General features: G+C 38.5%; 1 protein-coding gene across 7 annotated transcripts; it reads right to left on the bottom strand.

Moving 5' to 3' along the window:
* Positions 1–773: 773 nt before the first annotated feature.
* zgc:91944 (uncharacterized protein LOC436941 homolog) lies at positions 774–18,112 on the bottom strand. Of its 7 annotated transcripts, none has more exons than XM_041809025.1 (11): positions 17,912–18,112; positions 17,005–17,116; positions 15,405–15,831; positions 15,031–15,116; positions 14,066–14,176; positions 8,961–9,179; positions 8,255–8,411; positions 6,583–6,665; positions 4,583–4,678; positions 4,218–4,357; positions 774–2,672 (listed from the first exon to the last, which is right to left on the bottom strand). In XM_041809025.1, exons 2-11 carry the CDS (start codon positions 17,084–17,086, stop codon positions 2,529–2,531), a joined length of 1,545 nt encoding a protein of 514 aa, XP_041664959.1. In that variant the 5' UTR covers positions 17,087–17,116; positions 17,912–18,112; the 3' UTR covers positions 774–2,528. The 7 variants fall into 7 exon arrangements, with proteins under 7 accessions (XP_041664959.1, XP_041664958.1, XP_041664960.1 ...); XM_041809024.1 differs by having other exon boundaries at positions 17,951–18,112; XM_041809026.1 differs by having other exon boundaries at positions 4,218–4,336; positions 17,951–18,112.
* Between the last annotated feature and the right edge of the window lie 1,788 nt (positions 18,113–19,900).

Here is a 19,900-nt window from a genome sequence, read left to right as displayed (position 1 = left end):
CCACAGACTACAGTAAATGTCCCAATGTGAGATATAAATACCCAAATAGCCAACAATAATTCAACAGCTCTTTGAAAAACATCTCAAAGAGACTCAAAATTGTGAGAAATGGCAGTCATCCAACTTCTTCAGGGGACAGAAGACAGTATCAGCTCTGGCCTTTCAACTGGATTCAATCCAATTTCAGGCTCTCGTCACAGCCTCTACCCGGGCTTTAGAAAACCAAGAAGGCTCTTCAGAGCTCTCACGGTCGCCCTGAAGTGAGAGTGGAATCATAGCGATGGCTTGCGGGAGCTGTAGTCGTAAGCCCGGCCCCTTTGATCTGTGATTTCAAAGAGACGTCACAGAAAAGCCCAGAAGGCAATTGCGTTAGGAGAGCTGCTGCCTGCCCAAACCTATCTGTGATCTCCCACTACTACACATCCAATGACAAAAAAGGGGCTCTTTAATTGTTGTTGTCGCAGAAAATTGACTTCATCAGCCATATTGATATTTGCACCCCTCAAATAACATAATGCCCTCTAGTGGCCATACTTTCATGACACCAACAAAGCTCGCTTATTGTTCAGCTTAGGGTCAGACATCACTTTCACAGGGGCACCATCTAAAACTGCGCATGTAAGTACACATAAGCTTCACGGTTGTTTAAAAAGCAATTTCTAACAGCATTTTATAGAGTAGTGGCACCTAACGATGCCTTAGGATGTCTGACCCAAATCTGCTTTTCCTCTCCCGAACTCTCACTATGAAGTATAAATGAAGACAAATCAGAGTAGTTGTTTACAGTTTTATTATTGTTTTTGTTTTCAGATAAAAGCAGATAGAGAGGAGCATAATAGTCAGAAACAGCGTGCAGTTTTGGGGTTCCTATCCAAAACTGGACAAGAGAACTGTCTGAGGTGAGTATACATTAACAATGCAGGGCAAACCCCATCGTCATTAATGCTACATAACACTGTCATTATAATCAACAGTCACAATAATGGCAACTGACAGTTCTGTGACAGTTAGCCTGTAACACATTCATGACACAAGAGTTATTCTGAGGTAAGCTAAAGTTGGCTAGTGTTGTACTGAGCAAATAAACAGCGATTTACTGAGTATCTATAGTGTTGTGACTGTGTCATATCCTTTCCCGTAAGCAGTTCACTTTGTAGTTCAGCTCTACCTTGGCATAGCTTTGGCATTAGGAGGTAACATGGTAGCATCCCGTGGGACGCCATTGGAACACAAACATTTGAGAACATTTTCGTCCATTTCATGAACATTTAGGAGTATCTCCTGAGGCCTATGGCCAGTAAATACAGGGTAGCTAAGTAATGCAGAGTTTCAATCAGCTATCTATATTTTCTCTTTGACAAATAACAGTTCTCTATATAGTGCGAACATTATTGAAGGAAAGCACCCATAGACGTGTTAATTCACTGGGTATTGTACATGTCTAATGCAGGTACAGTCTGTCACTCCGTTTTCTAAAGTGAGATCCACTTTGAAGTGCAGCATTGCAGTCATACAAACTTACATGAGCATAAGCTTTAGCTTATTCCACTAGAAGAGAAGGTGCTTGCAGCATGTCTGCCAATGCATTTTTGATCACATTAATTTTAGCGTTTTTTCAAACGTTAAAAAAATAATAATAATGATAATTATGCAACTATTCTAGCTTCACTGACTGAGATGAGGATTAAGAAAGACTTGAAATGGATGGACTATAAGAAATACTCAACAGCAACAATCAGTATAACAAAGACAAAGAGATAATATGATATATTGTCCTACGCTTATTTGGCTAATATAAAAAGGTATAAATAACAAATCCTGATTTGGTTTAAAACAGTTTGGAGGATAAAAATCAAAATGAAAAAGAAAAAGAGCACATTAAGATAACTCTTCCAATGTCTTCATCCATTTAATTTTTGGATTACCTGAGATTCCTGTTGTCCCTCAGGGCTCCACCGGTGTGATGGCACAGCACTCTTAGATTGATCCCCTGATTAGATCAATCAACTGATTGAGGTTAGAGTCTTACCACAAGATGGAGTCAAAGCACTCATGCAAGCAGAGGCAATACACTGACCATATCCCAGATCCATAATACCATACTCTATTCACCCACCTGACCTGCAGGCTCAGCACATTTGTCACCACACATCATCCAAAAAGCTTTCTGAAAAGGCTAAAAGAAGGCATGTAGCAAAGAAAAGAAGAAAAGGTTTAGCTTAAAATGGGTGAGGTATCTTTGATATATTTCTCCCCCTTTAAAATTTAGGTTTTAATAGCATCTTGGAATGCACTATATATTGATATATATAATGTATATAGCCGTTAATATAAGCAGGATTACTGTTGATAAATACAGTTGCCCCCTCCCATCAGAGGCACTCCAGCAAGCTTCAGCACCTTTCTCCCTTTGAATTTTGAGTGCTTTAGGCACCAAACCCTACTGGGGTTAAGGAGGCGATGTTTGCCGTTTTCCTATTTCATCCAAATAAATTCAATTATGATGATTCAACCTCCACCAGCTTTGGTCACTCTTCATCCACAGTCTCCCTTTTTGAATCCTCTTCTTTGTGATCCACAACCTGAGGGATTGGGCTTGGCAAGGCTGCAACCTCTGAAGTAGCCATTGTGGAGGTGTCTTGTTCAACAATCTTCAGGGAAGAAGTTTCTTCCTGCAGAAGACATAAATGTATAAAAATTACAATGATACAGTTGATTTTCACTTGACTAGATACACCTGTAGGCATAAAATGAGCCCCTCTTGCCTGTGCATACAAGGAAAGGACTAACAGTAGACATTTATTTAGGAGTTCTGCATACATTTCTTAAATAAATATGATTTCAAAAACTTAAAAAGGAGCACCTAAGGCTGACCAATAAAAATATATACTATATCAATTCATAATATTTCTGAAGCTATATCCTAATACATGATATTATGACAGGGTATTTCATAAACTGATAAAGGCCTCCATAATGTAGCCTTGTTTGAGTACCGAAGATCCACAAAGCCTCCTTTACAAAAGCAAAACTCAAAAACAAAATGCAATCAACAACAAAACCCAGCATCATTTCCTTGGCTGACTGCTTGTTCTCTGCCTGCCTGCGAGTGTCTGTTTACATTATTTGAACATCCTTAGTGCTCTTTTTAGAGAGTGTCTGTTTACATCATCTGAACATCCTTAGTGCTCTTTTTAGAGACTCCTGAAAATTTTGAGGAATAAATACATTATTTTTCACCGACAGCAGGGAAACTAGGCTATTTAAGATCTTGAAATTAGGCCAGACAGCAAAACAAACACCGCAAATGGAGCTGCAGACTTTGCGACAGCTGTCTTGTCTGAAAAACACAACTGGTTGAACATAACAATATACAACAGACGATTTGAGACAAACTTTTACTCATTGTTACTGTTACTCATTTACTAGTTGAAAAGGAAAAACAAGTCGTGATACCTTAAACTCTTATAGAAGAGGAAAAATAATGACAATGGCACCCTTTATTTACAATATTATGCACCAGGACCTTAAATGGATAAGGTTTATTTCCAATGTCTGGTCTGACAATATTACTATTCATATTTTAGTACAAAGCAAACATAATAACATAACTTTTAAAGTGATACAACAAAATCTTTTACGAACTGGGGTTATCTGATAAATGTGATGATGATGATTACATAAATAATTGCATAAGTAACTAATTTAATAAATAAATAAATCATATTTATTTATTTTTTATTCAAGAGAGGGTTTGTTTACCCAGACAACTGGATATTTACCTTTTAGCACCGTTCTCTTAAGATATTTATGCATAAAAATTCCAGAAGAGCAGCTCTTGTCAATAAAACTAAATTCACTGATTCCTGTCATGTGATTGGCTGATAAGATATGAGCATTCAGGTGCAGTTGAACAAGTTTAACTGAAAAAACAGCCTTTGAATAACGGCTACAATCAATCTACTTTCATATGGATATTTCACATTTACTGGCACAGCACACTGTCCATCAACGTGCCTACATATTTTATGCAATTACAAGTCAATTTCTGATTTGACATTACCTGTAAAACACAGGTCCAGCAACTATAGTTACTACAGTTACATCTATTACGATGAATACACCTAATTTGCTGTAACCAGAAAAGTCTTTCACTACTTGTCTTATTCATGCTCTTTGTAAGCAACAGGCCAAGCATTCGGTATTAGCTGTCTTACCTGCTCTGGAAATTGATGATTCACCTGGTCAGCAAACTCCTGCATCTCTCCCTCCTCACCGTTAGAGTGGCAGCTTGGACTTGGTACCTCAATTCCATGGCTTTCCAAAATGGCAGCTTCTGATTGTGCATGATAACATACTAAATATGAGGTAAGGTTTTAAAAAATGTTTATCAACGACTGAGTGCAATCATGATAATGCCTCTCTGTGATTCTACATATTGTAGTTGCACAAAGATACAATAAAGATACTTAAGTTGTCCTCAGTGTTTGCAATAAAGGCCTATGAGTCTAAACATGCCACAAAGCACTGAAGATACACCGACAGCAAAATAAATAAATAAATCAAGTAATCAGGTACTCACCGATATTGGCTCTTCTCTTCATCTCCTTCCGACGGTTTGCAAACCAGTTGTAAACCTTTAATGCCGTCACACGCTCAAACTCAGACAGCTTACATCCTAAATGGCAAAACACACATATTTCACTTACACTGTAATCAAATAAGGAAAATTACAAGATGTCAGTAGAGGTTGGATCCTAGTTTCTAGTCAAGATTGAATTATTTGTGTAGTTAATACAAGGACATTATTTTGTGAATAAAAGTTTACAAAGACATTTTGTACATTATTAAGAATACTGATATTAAACCAGCACTGGGCAGTTGAAAACTAATATATGGTATAAACAGTATTAGTTACTAGTACTTGTACTACACATTGAAATACCAGCATTTAAAATATTTCCAAATAACAGCCCATCTTTCTCTTAAGACACAATATCAGAACATAAATTGTTGGGTTATAAAGCAGCTTTTGTTTGAATGTGATTTTCTCATAGTGCTACATCACATCAGAAATTGAATTATAGCATTACGAAAGCTTTTAAAGAAAGACATACTCAGAAATGTTAATCCAAAAGTGTTAATATTTGCTTATTTCATAATAAATTCAATGTGTTTGGTCATATTAGGGTGCATTCACACCAGAGCCATTTGTTCAGCTCAAAATTAACTCTGGTCCGTTTTCCTGGATAGTCCGGTTCGTTTGGAGTGGTGTGAAAGCTCATACGAACTCCAGTGCCACCCAAACAAGCGGACTCTGGTCCGCTTAAAAAAAATGGGGATCTCCGTTTGCTTCCAAATAAACCCTGGTGTGATAAGTTTGCGGTGTGAAAACAAAGCGGAACCAAAGTCATAAGGTGGCACAAAGCGTGATAATTTAGGGATGTATATATGTGATTTAATACACTCAAATACATGTCAGGATCCCACTTGGCGTCTGTGTAACCATAGCAACACATCGTAGTCACTTGCACACATGTTGGCTAACCTTTTTCTTCAGCACCGATTCTTTCATCTCACGTCAAGAATGACATGCTGAAAAGCTTGCTGCTTCGCTGTCTGCTCATAACGCCCCTGAACAAAAGCAGTAATCCCAGGACAGCATAAATTTGGGTGTTTATTCATGTTTATGTGGGGGAAAAAATGGCGGAAGGAGATAGATTTCCTGTTTAGTCTTCTTCTATGTCTACTTTTCTTCTTTGTGGCTCTTTGTCTTGAAGGAAAGGGCCACAAACGTATGGTCTGGTTCGTTTAACCAAGGGCGATATGAATGCAAACCAAACCATCAGAAAGTGCAAAAATGTTGCAATTTGAGTTTGGAACCAACCCGAGTCCCCCGGACTATCAGGTGTGAAAAGGACCTTAGTGTATCTGTGTTTATCAGTCAGTTCTGACCTCTAAAATGTGAAATGTCTCAAAGGGTGATGACTTCAACCTTTGATAGTGTGGGCCAGCAGCTTAGTTCTGAAAGTTATGACCAACTTATATTGAACTCTGTGCACCAGTGGGACTTAGGACTGGTTTGTGTTACACCTTAGGACACTGTTTTACCTAGGAAGGAGCAGGTGTAAGTCAAAAAGCCAAACCTAAACAATGTACTATTGAGAGAAATATAATGACATACAAAACTTAGTAAAACACAATAGTAGCACATTTTGTTTAGATTGTTCAATGCAAGAGAGAGATCCATGACTGGAGGTCAAATCCACCGATCTCCAATGTAAAAAAGGGGAAACATGAGTAAGTAAAGAAAACATATGGAGTGCTAATTTGATTGAAAATACTCCTAAAGACAGCAGAGCATTGAAGGTACGAGAATGCATGATAAGCACGATTGCTACAACTCTTCTTTGTTATACTTGGTACACTTGGTATAAATTTGTCCTAACTCAGACAAAGCAGAGTGACTTTATTTTAACTCAGCAGTAAGTGACAAACCTTACAGTATCTGGTAGGCAAAGTTGCCTGGGGTTATTTGTGAAAGAAGGCAGCCTCATGTAAGCTTTAAAAGCCCATTGGTACCTGGTTTCTGAATGACTGAGTTACAGGTGTTGGCAATCTCTTCACGCTTCGCTTCGTCTGGGTACTGGTTCTCCATGAAGAAACTGTAAGAGACAAAGAGCCACAGGATCAGATGATGGCACCTTTCTTTCAGTGCTAGTTTGGCCAATTTTTACACACCATCTTTACGACTTCCAAATATTTCAGAGAGAGTTGAATTATAGAAGTCAAAACTCCCATGCCTCTCCTGCTTTTTCTTAGATGATTACTTACAAGAGTTCTTGTGAAAACTGAGATGCAAATGTGTCCAGGTTAATATCACAATAACCTTTATGTCTCCCCTCTTTGAACATTTCTCATTTGTGTCTAAATTCCTTACAGACCTCCAAGGCTGGAAAAAAAAATCATTAGACATCACAAAGCAAACAAGGATCAATTTCTTCCACCCCTGTCTTCCTCTTACCCTCAGAGGCTGCCCTATCCTGTCTCTTTGACACACACACACACACCCACACACACACATCATTTTCACCTCTACTGTACTGTCCTTGGGTTTAAACTAGCTCATAAAGATCAGCACTGCAGTGGAATTGCGTAATCTGGGAGCACTGCTGGTGAATGTTGTCTGAAGGCCTGTGTGGTCTTATTGAATCCAGGCTTCACACTTCACTTACAGCAGGCAATGTGATACAGAAATTAATTGATCATATAAGAATGTCTACTCCTATTTTCTGGACCCTTCTGCGTTACTGAAAAGCTCACCCAGGACTCATCTATTACAAAGAAGTATAGACACGATATAGCACAACTTAGAATAGGAAGCAAAGTGAATGGTAGACTTTCTGCCCCTTAGCTCTTATCTTAGCCCTTCCATCTGATACGACAAAAAACTTTTGCGTTTACTCCTGATTTTGTCTCCGTGTGAACAGGGCCTAATATGCTTTGTCCACCAGGACAAGAGGATTCTATTGAAGGGTCTGAGAAGGGAACAAGAAAAGAAAGGGGCTCAACTTTCACCCAGGTAAAAGTCAGTTATAAGGCTAGGTATCAACTTGTAATGGGTATGATTTATGTAGAGACATTTTAGAAAAAATATATATATTTTGCTTCAATGACCAAAAAGGAAACAAAAAAGTAATCTGACCAGATGAACATAAGAGAGGATGTTCTGAAACAGAATTGAAACTAACATGTTGTGAGAAACGGATGTACTGGTCTAAAACATCCACATTATTTTGATAGTAGAACAGCATAATGCTTTGTTTCTGTGCACGGAAATTACAACAGATCTTAAAAGTCAGCAGGTAGACAAAAACTGTTTGGTATCATAAATGTTTCAAAGAAATAAATCAAAAATCAGCATGTGGCCTGCATAGCTCAGTGGTTTAGACTGCTGATTTTGTTGTAGGAGATTAAGGGTTCAAATCCTGGTCAGAGCTTCTTGAGTATCCCTTGGACTGTGGGCAAGGTCCTGAACCTCAGGAACACCTGTCCTGGAACCTTAGGAATACCTGTTCCAGATGAGAGTGATGAATAAAAGCCTGCTAAATGGCATTGTAACATACATAAAAATGTATCCTCACGCTGTCACAGGAACAAACCATTAAGGATCTGTGTCAGTCAGTTAAGTTGTGTCAACACAGTCACAAATATTTTCAGAATTTTAAACGATTTTGTCTTAACATTTGCCCACCTCTCCATGATCGATTGGCACTCCTTCCTCCAGGTGAACCTACTTCCTCTACGCAGCCTCAGCGGGCCACCCACCATCCCTGCTCTGTCCCCAGCCATAATTCCTGTCCTCCAGTCAGGTTCCTCCTTTACTAAGGAACGCATTGACAGAGTGGCCCCTGAAAAGAAAGAACGTACAACAATTTACTGTTAAGAATATATTTAAATGGAAACCAAAAAATGTTATGCTGTTGCACTGGTAGATTTGCATCACAATGTCCATTCTTCTATAAAAACACACATAAAAGATAAACAAGGGATGAAAATCTAACAAGCATTTAAAGATTGTTGATGTTCAACTGTCCCTCTATAGAATTATGTGGGACTTCTAAAAAATCAAATACTTGAATTTTGTTCATTTCTTCATTGAGATTATTTTTTTATATAGTGCTGTTTTTTCACCGCACTAGTGCATGACTATTTTAGTAATGAGCTACCTTGAACTTACACTTAGCTGATCCACAGATAGCTGGTACTTTAATAGTAAGGCGCGGTTTCACTTTAAGCAATGTTGCCAAAACCCCCTTGTTTATCTCTCCCATTTGAGAGTGCTGAAATGTGTCCCACCATAATAAAGCTGCTAAAGGGTAAATGGCATGTGATTTAGCGGATGTGCAGGCGAGTCCTGTGGCAAGCTGCTGAGGCCCGGGAAGGGAGGGCGCAGTTACCTGGCTGGGCCTGGGCGGCTGCGGCAGCATACCACGGCAGCAAATGCATCAGCAACTCTCTCTGCCTGCTCCACACTGGGTTGGGGTTGAGGTTGGTGTTGGGGTTAGGGAGGATGTTGGGGAGACTGCCACTTGCCCCTGCTACCGTCCCGTCTCTGTCCCCTCCCCTGGCCCTGGGCATGGAACCCACGCTGTGCTGGCTTTCACTCCACCTCAGCCCTTTAGTCGGGACAAAACCAGTGGTGAGGCAGGCCACAGCCAGGGATTAGATTACAGACACCAGTTTTGGCTGACTGATTATTAAATAAAATTGATTAACTGACACACTCCTGTAGACCTGCCTTGCAGTTTTCAGCCAATAACATGTTTATGTTTTAATACCAGTGAATGGTCAAATGTCCAATTTTCTGACGGAACTGCTACTTTAGATTGGCGATGAGCAGGTCAAAAGGAGCCTTTGTCAAGAGCAAAGCATTGTGGCCAGTGAGGAAATTAGTTATTGTTAGTATCACGGTTAATAATCGGTTTGAAAGCCATGTGGGAATGAAAACCAGCACCAGAGTACCTTCAGCATCAGAGCTGAGCAGCTAGAGCAAAGCTTGGGTGGTTGGGAAAAGAAATAAAGATTATAATGAAGGGAGACAGCAGGGTCAGCGGATGGTCATTGGTGGCTTTTGTTTCATTTCTTCAAGTGATGATGTAAATGGTGATATCTCTACTCGTTTTACTGTACTAGCTACTTTAAACCATTTTCTGTGTATATGCCCCTGAATCCTAGGACAGGGAGAGGTCAGCATAAACCTAAACTGATACTGTAGCCTGCACAAACAAACCACACTCACCCACCTTAGTCTCAATTCCAAATCAGAGCCTTAATACTATTGATTAACATCTCCTGTAACTAGACTTCCTTTATCATTTATCTTGCTTCTATAATTTGAGATTTGTTTCATGCCCTTCTTAGACTTCACAGCCCTCAAGGACCAAGATGGAACAAGCATGAGGGATAAGAGGTGGGAGGTTTTAACATGCAGTAGAATGAGGGTGGGGGGCAAGCAGTGACACACATTCATGAGTTCATTTTTATTGAAATTCTTTCTTCCTGGGTTTTCTTATCTATCACCATCCTGCCAACCTTGAAACACTGACCGCTCTTCCTTTTAATTAATCTCTATGCATCCACTATGCTTCATTCCTCTTACCATCTGTAACGATCCTTTGCCCTGTAATTGACCCTCTCTAAGTCCTGACACTTTCCACTCCGTGGTCCAGTACCATTTGAGCAAGCACTAGAGATTTGGGTTTATCTCATTTACCTGCAGCTAGCTCAAATTGCTATTTGCTTTCCATGGTGAAAAAAAAATTATAATGATATGTAGAGGGGGCTCAAAAAACAGACATTCCTTCCCCTTACTATATAAAAAGGTTTAGGAACAATTTCACTCTCTATGCCAAACACAAGACGTAGGGTGCTGCAGTATGTTACAAACAGCTGACAGCAAGGACTACAGTCCCATGGGGGGGATAGGTGACACTTACCTGACAGTGAAGGAGCATTTTAAGTGAGTCCTGTCCTCCTCTGTCTCTGTGCAAAGTATGTGTTGATCTCGTTTCATGAAAGTTAACATTTTCGACACACCATGAGGCATAATATCTGATTGCTTGACCCTTATTAGAGTGAGTGGATCTCATACTTCTATTATGCTCAAGATTAAGTCAACAGGTCAACAGCAAATCTATGCAAGGTTTACCAAGTGATAGTCTTGATCATGTAAAGTAATGTTTCCGTCAAAATGGAAGCTCTCGAGAGAGAGAGAGAGAGAGAGAGAGAGAGAGAGAGAGAGAGAGAGAGAGAGATTATGCTGGTCCATGCAGCACAGATGGTCACTAATGTTTGAAGTAGTGATGCACCAATGCATATGTCAAACATCGGCATTGGTAAATGGTTGTGTTGTTAACAGTCCCTGGCCCATCAGCAAAATAATGTGACATGCACTGATGGCAGAAGCTGATGTATGTTAAACGTAGAAAATAGACAAATCTAAAGTGCATGCTGTTGTGAGAGATACTGCTAAAATATGACAAAAGAGTAATAATAAACAGCAGTCTGAAGTGTCCAAATCAGCCACATTTGCATCCAGCGCAGCATCTTGGATGTGGTTGCAATCGGCTGAAAACTGAGACACTTAAAACATTCTCTGTTGCCCCTGCAACTTTAACTGCACAGCAGTGGGGATAAATTGAAAATTTTACCACACTGATCTCTCCATTTAAACAGCTGACAAGAGAAGACAAGAGGCAGCCACTGACTATAGTTATAAAAAGGCAAATATGTCTTCTTAAGAGGCTGTTAGCAAAAGATCTGAACACATAGAGTATGATCCACTTTATAAAGGACTAAAAGGACTACAACTGTATTTGATGAGAAAGCTAAACAATGGGCAGCGCGCGCATCTCTGATGTTGAAATTAGCAGAAAAATATCAGGACACTTAAACATCCTCCCGATGTCTATTTGCGCAAGCAGGCTGTGCAGATGCAGTCGGGGATGACGCTCCTGATGTAATCCTCTCGATAAGAGAGATGTACTCTGATTACAATGTAAAAACTAAACTACAACTAAAGACTAATTTATTAGAGACTGTTCATAAAAGATTTGAACAGAAAGAGTCTGATTAACTTTTCTGCAGCATGACATCTCTATCTGATGGAGCAGTACATTTAAAACATGTGGCAAAACCTTAGGACAAAAACACACACTCGTCACATCTGCCACCGACTACAATCTCCCCGCAACCTTAACTGCACAGCAGTTTGAAAACTTTATCACAGGTCTCTCTCCACTGAGAGTGAACAGCTGACAAGAGAAGTCAGTGTGTTTGCTGACGTGGTCTTCTCTGTATGAGCCCTGAAATGTCTTTTTTATGCACAGAAGTAGGCTCTGATCAGAGTAAAAACTACACCAGAATACTATGACAGACTACTTTATAAGTGTCAGTTGGGAAAAGATTTTAACAAAAAGCATCTGATTGACTTTTCTGCATTGCTACTTCATTAGATTCTGGTACAAGGACCGTTATATTGATGAGGAAGTTAAACAAAGCGCAAAAAGGCAGCATTGTGCAAATGATTGGCATGCACTCTACTGCTTCTTCTCAAATGAGAAGGAAAACAGACTGAGCTGCAGGGTAGAGATGCTAATCTTTGAAGAGAAAAGTATGCATCTAACAAGAAGCAGACTATGAGGCAGGGCTGGGTAATATATCGTCACTTTTATCATTATATTTTTAAATGAGATATAGGATTAAACATGACTGTTTATAACAATATATTGTATGTTGAGGCTGATTTGAGAAAAGAAAGTAGTGGTCTATTTCAGGCTATTCAGGCTATGCTGCAATTATTTTTTATTACTATTTTTCATTGTGAAATAAGTTTCCATAAGATGTTCTACTCTGGAATTCTATTGCTGGACTTGCCAACTATAGGCTAGAATTATATGGTTGATCACAAAAAAAGTTAATTTTGGTCCCTGGCCAAAATGAGGAAGTAAATAATCACGAAAATTTAAGAAGTAACAACAGTTAATGAAAAAAAACATAGGTATCAGCAGCAGCATCTGCAAAATTGTTATTTTAAGCATTGATATCGGCAATGGCCCCGACTTTTACTACCGGTGCATCACTATTTATAACCATATAGTTTAGGTTAAGTTTGTTTTTAAAAAAGGAATTTGCAATTTCAGGCTAACGGGGCTATGTTGCAGTTATTTTTAAAGAAAGTGTCCTTCACTGTGATTTACGTTTAAATTAAAAGTTGTATTGTGGATTTTTATGCTTGAATTGTCCCTCTCCAAAGTGATTTAGAAAACTGTTCTACAATAAAAACTAATTTGATTCTGCATCAGTGCATAGGCAGCTCATAACTGATGCAGACTGACACTGCTTGTGTATTTTCCCCATGCAGCTGGACCCATCGTAAATACTCAAAAATTAACCTGTTTTTCTCCCAAACCTTATTGCTTTCAATACATTTCAACATTAGTGCATTTTTGACAGCACAGCTTTTCCGGTCTTTGAGGTAACACCAGTCACACATGACGCTACTAAAACAATCAAATCTGGTGTTATGACACGGCTGGCATTAAAATGCAGAAGTGCTTTCGAGTCCACAGAGTGCAGTCTGCTGACAGAAGCACAGAAATACAATGTCAAAAAAAATAAATGAACTAAAAGCCCAATATCATCAATTCAACAGGGTCATGACACAATGAAACACTGCCAATCAACATGTCAAAATGTTCCCTTCAAGTTACATTAGCTTGAGTTGATATAAAAAAAACAGGTCACATTTTTGCCTCATATATATATATATATATATATATATATATATATATTATATATATATAAGCCTGGCAGGGTGGTCTTAGGTTCATTTTTTTTCAATAAAGTAGGTTAAGGAAAGAGACAGGGAGTTGATAGAGATGTATAATTTCAAGACACAAGATTGTATATTGGTAATGTTTTAGGAAACAAAGGAAAAAAGGAGTCCTAAACCTTTAATTATACTTTCAAATACTAAGCCAATTTTAATATGCCTTTTCCAAAAGCTGTTAGTTGTCATGTTTGAAATAACAGATCAACATTGTTCAAATAATCTTACTGTTATCATTATTTAATATCATGATACTTAATAATAAATAAATACTTTTTGAAGAGACATTTATATCAACACAGTTTATCAGAATGCTTGCATCTATTCATAAAATGTAGTGATGCATAGTGCATAGTGATGCATCATGATGTTGAATCAAATTGTTAATCTAGTCATAACTGAATCGAATTGTGAGACCAGTAAAGATGCGCAGCTCTACTGAATATGTAAATAGTGATTATCACACTGTAGTCCTTGCTGTTGGCGTCTCTGAAGTTAAACTTCCTGGAATATTTTCTATTGCACCGGGTTAAACTGTACTCTCGTTATGTCAATCTTGTCTGGTCTAGCAGTTAAGGGTGTTCTAATCCATATCTCATACCAATAACTGGTCCTTTGAACTAGCCAATACCTGTCTAACTTCTAATTTTTTGGACTTATACTGCTGCTCACCTGGGTTATTTTTCTCCAGCAGATACCAGCGGTAGAAAGCTCTGCGTTTGGAATCACTCATCTCAAGTCCTTGCTGCAGCAACCACTGGGAGATGTAACTCTGGCTGATGCCTGTGTGCAAGAGGCAAATCGTTATCTTTGCAAGTTTTGGCTTTATTCACTGGTGCATCAAAAGCATCTGTGCTGTTGAGATGGGCTCCAAAAATCTCTTTTAAACTAAAGTAGTAATCTGGACATCAATACTTAACTGCAAACATGGGATTCTGGTGTTTATTTCTTTTTCAGGGCAGTAAAAAAAAGCTCCAAGTCATAATTTGCTACAGCTTTTAAAGTTCTCCATGACATGAAAGTGTTTTGATTTTTATAATTGTCATTGAAGTTGTGTTATTTTATTTTTTTAATAGGTTTATTTTTTTAAATATAAAACTGGCCCAAAAAGCTAGGGAGTTTTCCAGAAACACAAAGCTTGTTTCGTCCAAAAGCTTACAAAGACTAAACAATAGAACAGGTAATTTAGTTTCTAAGTTTAATGTAATTTCTAAGTTTAGACATGTTTACCCAATGGTGACCTAGACTATCATAACTGACTATTGTGCATTCATTTGAGGGAATATTTATTACTGTTTACTTTTCTACTTGACATATTCGGTAAGTCACAATCTAATATTAGGAGGATGGAAAAAAATGTCCAGTCAGTAGCACTACAGACCCTGCAACACTGCACACTTTAGCAAAGCTAACTGTGATTCTTCAAAGAAAACAGCTTGTACAGCTCCATGGACAAAGATGAGTGTCATAAAGAAATGTTGCATTCCCTAAATGCACAGATCCAGCAACAAGCAACACTTATGTGCTTTTACAGTTGCAGAAAAAAATGTCCTCATATTGTCGTAGATGTTTTATTAAAATCAATGGTAGCTATAAGCTTTTGTAGATATGTTAAAACATCCCATTAAAGGCAGTACCTGTAACTTGGCCTACAATTGCCTGAGAGATCCTGCGATTGTTGAGGAAAGTCTTGATCTCTTCTTTCACAAGGTTGCTGTCTCTCCTGTAAAAGTACCAAAAAACTATTATGGCATTAGAACTATTACACTTGGTTAAAACATGAGCCTTTGCTCTGACTAAGCTTATTCACTGGTGCTTCCTTCTCTTCAGCCATCCCTAAACACCTGACCTGAATTAACTTCACTAAAATCCTGAAGAATAAGCCTGCACCTCATGGGACAGAAGCTGTCATTATCTGATGTTATAATAGTCTCTCTTTGTCTTCACCATTCTTTTGGTTTTACTCCCTCACTCTCCTCTACATCATCCTCCCTCCCTCTACCCTGCTCACCTCATGTACTCCTCAACTTTCTCCTCCAGGTCCCACTCCTCTTCTCCCATCATGTCATAGCTGAATGATCGCTGAGCCACCACAGAGGGAGTATAGAGGGGTGGAGGTGAGGCCTCGTAGCTATTGCTGGGGGACAAAGCAGCCCCATCCAGGCCAGAGGTCTGTGTGGTAGCTGAGGCAAGAGAGAGCGAGGAGGAAGAGGAGGAAGATGAAGACGGTGCTGGGGCTGCTGTGGTGGGGGTGTTGTTGGATGGGGCAGGTTGAGAATCACAATGTGGCGGCCGGTGGTCTGGATCGAGCCTCTCCAGGGACTCTAATGCATGAATGATCTGAGGTTTGGTCATGCCGGAGAGACGGAGGCGCTGAAGAAGGTCTATTTGTTCAATAGTGTAGCGTGGCTCCACCTCACAGCAGTCCATTCTGGTATCTGCATACATAATAGAGAGTTGTATAAATTTGCACCTGAGATTCACTTTCAATGTAATAAACAACCCATCTTATAATGAATATATATATACCAACTATAGCCCAACAAACACATCAAAAGCCTGCATGCTCAGGTTGATTTCTCACCAGATAAACCGCACCATCAGACTTCACAAAGTCTTCTCACAACAAAACACTGCTATATTTATCTAAAGTTACTTTGTCAGAAGCTCTAGACAAACTGAAAAGTGATTAAAGAATTATTAATAGATGAAAACCCAAATAAAAATAAGGCACACAAAGCTGACATCAAATACCTCACATCCTTTGTTAGTTTTCATTTATCTTGAGTACAACACTTCAAATGAAAATGTGACTAAATGATTTTAGTTTAACTGATACCAAAGAACTGAAAAAATACAAGACCTGTTACAAAAACAAGAACTTGGGGAAAAAAAAGACTGCATTATCCTCTGAAGAACCCTTGGGTCATTCAAAGTTTGGCATCCTTTCAAACACTTGGCACAGACACTTGGGGCTAACCTTGCTCCATTTGTCCAGGGTGGAATTAAAGTAAGATCACCCTGACATACATAACCTAACATCAGGTCCACTCAGCCTAGTCATTTCCATCCATCCATCCATCTTTTCTGTAACATACAATGCTGCTTCTTCCATCATTTGTGCAGAGTACAGCTTGAAAACACTGCATGTAATTTACAAAATCTAAATGTTAACCAATAAATTTTACAAATCTGGTGATATTATTATTGTGATTATCATGTTATTATTCTTGCTTCAGATCTTCATCCAGAAATGCAAGATGATAATATCCAATAAATAGAGCAATAGAGCTTGCAAATGCTGTTCTTTGTTTGGCTGATTTTAAGGACATAAGGCATAAAGACTTCACGTTTTCTGTGGATCCTACCTTACATGGGTTATTCCTGGTAAGCAGGAGCTATAGATTTCAAAACTTCTGTAACAGGCAGGGATGTTAAATGTGTCTTTACAGGAAATATTAGGCTACAGTGGTTTAAGTCTGCCAAAACTAAAAACTGTGTTTTCTAGGTTGTCCATGTGCAAAACTAAGATTTGGAAGAAAGCAGTGAACTGGCTCTGGATCAGAAATAAAGTGAAAAGGTGCCCCGGCCGTTATTGAGGATTAGCATACCTGATGGAGGGGGTGATACAGACAGGCGCCCCGGGAGTGGTTCAGTGCGAGGGGTCGCAGCGGGGACACACCACTGTCGCATGGCTCAGCGGAGTTCAGCTTGGCTGGACCTCTTTAGAGTCAGACAAGAGAGTTGCTGCAGTGTTTCACGGTTAAGCTATCTCTATAAACATGCTACCAACTGTACAACGACAGATGACTCCCCTAGAAAGCTATGTTGGCTAAGCTAACGCCGCCAACTCTGGACGATTGGGAGCACCAGCCTCTCTCATCGACGGCTGGTCGTAGGCTGTTTCCTTGTTCTGTAAAGCTAACTGTGCGAGTCAAATGGTAAGCGGAAGTTGTGTTAATGTAGACTAAACATAAAAGATTTTGTGCTATTCTATAGAGAATGACTATTGTTTAAATAATAATAATAATAACTGTAAAAAAAATTATAACAATAATATGTGGAAAACGTAATCTCAAAGACATTACACTTCTCTCTCCACCATAACTTCAGACATATAGAGGTGTTTTAATTATACAAAAAGCATCATCGAGTTTATCAGAAGCTTCGTGAAGATTTTAAAGGTGAGTCTATCACAAATAAAAATCAAAACTCCACTCTAAAATCATACTTAAAGTCAGTAGGTTCACATACTGTGCTTTTATTTTGAAGGACACGGAAGAAGTCACTCATGACAACGGCCAGCTAGACACTGCTGTCTGTCTTCTCGTGGCTAACAACTTATCTTTAAACTATTTAAGCGGCTACACTGACAGTATCTCAGATATGCTGCTACACACAAAGCCCGTGTATCTATTCGTGACAAACAAGCTAACTCGTAATGGTTGCAGTGGAAGGACCGGGGAATAGCAAAGGCGCTAACACTGTAGCTTCAAAGCTAGCTAAGTTAGCTTATACCTAGCATTCGATTGTCCCATCGCAGAACACCTCTCTTACCTCCCGTCGCCGTGGGGAGTTTGCAGCAGCTGGTTGGATGTAGAAAGATGAGGAAAACTGCAGAGAAAGTAGCGATTCAGCCAGCCCCACTATTGAAAATAGCTCCTTACTGCGGAGCTGACACGGAATTAACTAGCAGCGGATGGACGATGCAGGGTTATATATTTCCGCTATGCAGTGGGGAAATACTAGTGTATGCAAATGTTGGGAGTTTGTCTCATTCTGGGCTCAATTCATGACCCCTACCCGATAACACTGTCAAGTTAGCAAGAGTTATGAATATTATTTCCGGTTACATGCATGCGGGAGTTAAGACACCAAAGTGTAGGCTACTGAAATATAATACAAAAACGTAAAAAAAAATGTGACTTTGTGAAATATTTTTGACTAGCCGTTAAAAACAAATAAAAGTTGTGCCTCTGTAAGTCTGACAAAAAAAAAAAAAAACTTGACAATACTTGCTTTACAAGCTAAACAGTTTTCCTAACCAGTGGACCCCAGGAAGAGCTGTTCTCTTTGGCATTACTGTATGCCTGGAAAAAAAAAGTGGCGAAAAGCATGATGTACTGAAGCCCTGCGTGGACATACAGATACTGCCCTTAGTTCATTTTGCCTTTTACATTGTTTTTGTGATAATAAGTACACTGTGGTGGTTTTCTTATTTTTTTTTAATCAAGGTAAAAGAAAAATGGTTTCCGTATAATAATGTTTTGATTTCTCAAGATCCATCAAAAACAACCAGATTCACGTTACTACAGCAAAACAGTTGTTTTGTCTCCTCTTTTTGTTCAGACATGTAATGTTCTATTTAAGATAAAGGAAAAATGTGCATTTTTGACTCATAAAATTATTAAATTAGCATTTTAAATTTCATCTTCGCTTTGTAAGACATTTTGAAAAAGACATTTAATTTCTAATTTCCAGAAAACAATCTAACTAGTTCATTATTTAAATGGAACAGCTCCATTTAAAATTTAAGATAAGATTTAAAATGGATTAAAAATGGGTAGAAAAAAAAATATGTTCAATGGTGGATTCACTGATGTGGATTTAATTATTTTAAAGACCTCAAAAAGTCACCCAAATCTAGGCTTGCTGGACAAACTTCTGTAAGGGCTACTTGTCACTCAATAATAAAACAGGAAAACACCCATAAAAATCTTTACTTCCATTAATCAACATTATCAAATAATCACAACAGAAGCCATATGTTCTCAGCAACATCTGCAACATTTATTAAACAAAAAACACATGCAAACTGACCTAAAACAAACATAGGGAACACACAGTATGCAAGACTTTTGACAACATGGAAACACATTTTTAAGTCGAGTTATTTTATGTCAAGTCAACAGAGGAGGATATCCTAAAAAGTGGAGAAAACAATGTTGCCATTTAAAGTGAAAAATGAAAAATAACTTAGTTCCAATACATGCATTCTATGCATTTGAACAATTTTAAACCAACAGGTATTTCAAAATTTTATTTTCAATCTTTTTGGTTAGAATTAGTTATTTTGAACACCATATCATTGAGACTACAGATTCTACCATTTGATTATTAAACACTGAACAAATTACTACAGTATTACATTGATTATCAAAGTTAGGGTTTAACTTGACCTTAAACAGCTCAGTATTAAGTCCCGAAATCTTCAATACAGACAGAACCAGGGAAAGACGAGGAAGATGACAAGCTGCCATGACTGTCGTAACCATTTCTAGTATATAAGCAGGTTTGAATGAGAGCATGTTTGCAACCAGTTACAGGATATAATGGAGAATTGGTCGAATTGTAAAATATTTAAATACTGGTATCACTATCAGCTAGAATCAATCTGTAAACATCAGCATACTGGCAAAATCCAGTATCTTGCATCCCAAGATGTTTCCTAAAGTAATCTCTTAACTTGCGGTCTTCTTGCAAGCACAGTTAAGTTAAAACTGCACA

The sequence above is a fragment of the Cheilinus undulatus genome, linkage group 16 (assembly GCF_018320785.1).
Source record: "Cheilinus undulatus linkage group 16, ASM1832078v1, whole genome shotgun sequence".
NCBI lineage: Eukaryota > Metazoa > Chordata > Actinopteri > Labriformes > Labridae > Cheilinus > Cheilinus undulatus.
This window is presented reverse-complemented; position numbering and strand designations above follow the sequence as displayed.

Bases quoted from the DNA above. Each gene is read 5' to 3' on its own strand.
- zgc:91944 (XM_041809025.1), bottom strand. From the start codon at position 17,086: ATGCGACAGTGGTGTGTCCCCGCTGCGACCCCTCGCACTGAACCACTC. The intron at 9,180-14,065 runs GTGAGCAGCAGT...TCCCGACTAAAG, and splicing joins GCTGGAGAAAAATAACCCAG to GGCTGAGGTGGAGTGAAAGC. The intron at 2,673-4,217 runs GTAAGACAGCTA...TGTCTTCTGCAG, and splicing joins ATCATCAATTTCCAGAGCAG to GAAGAAACTTCTTCCCTGAA.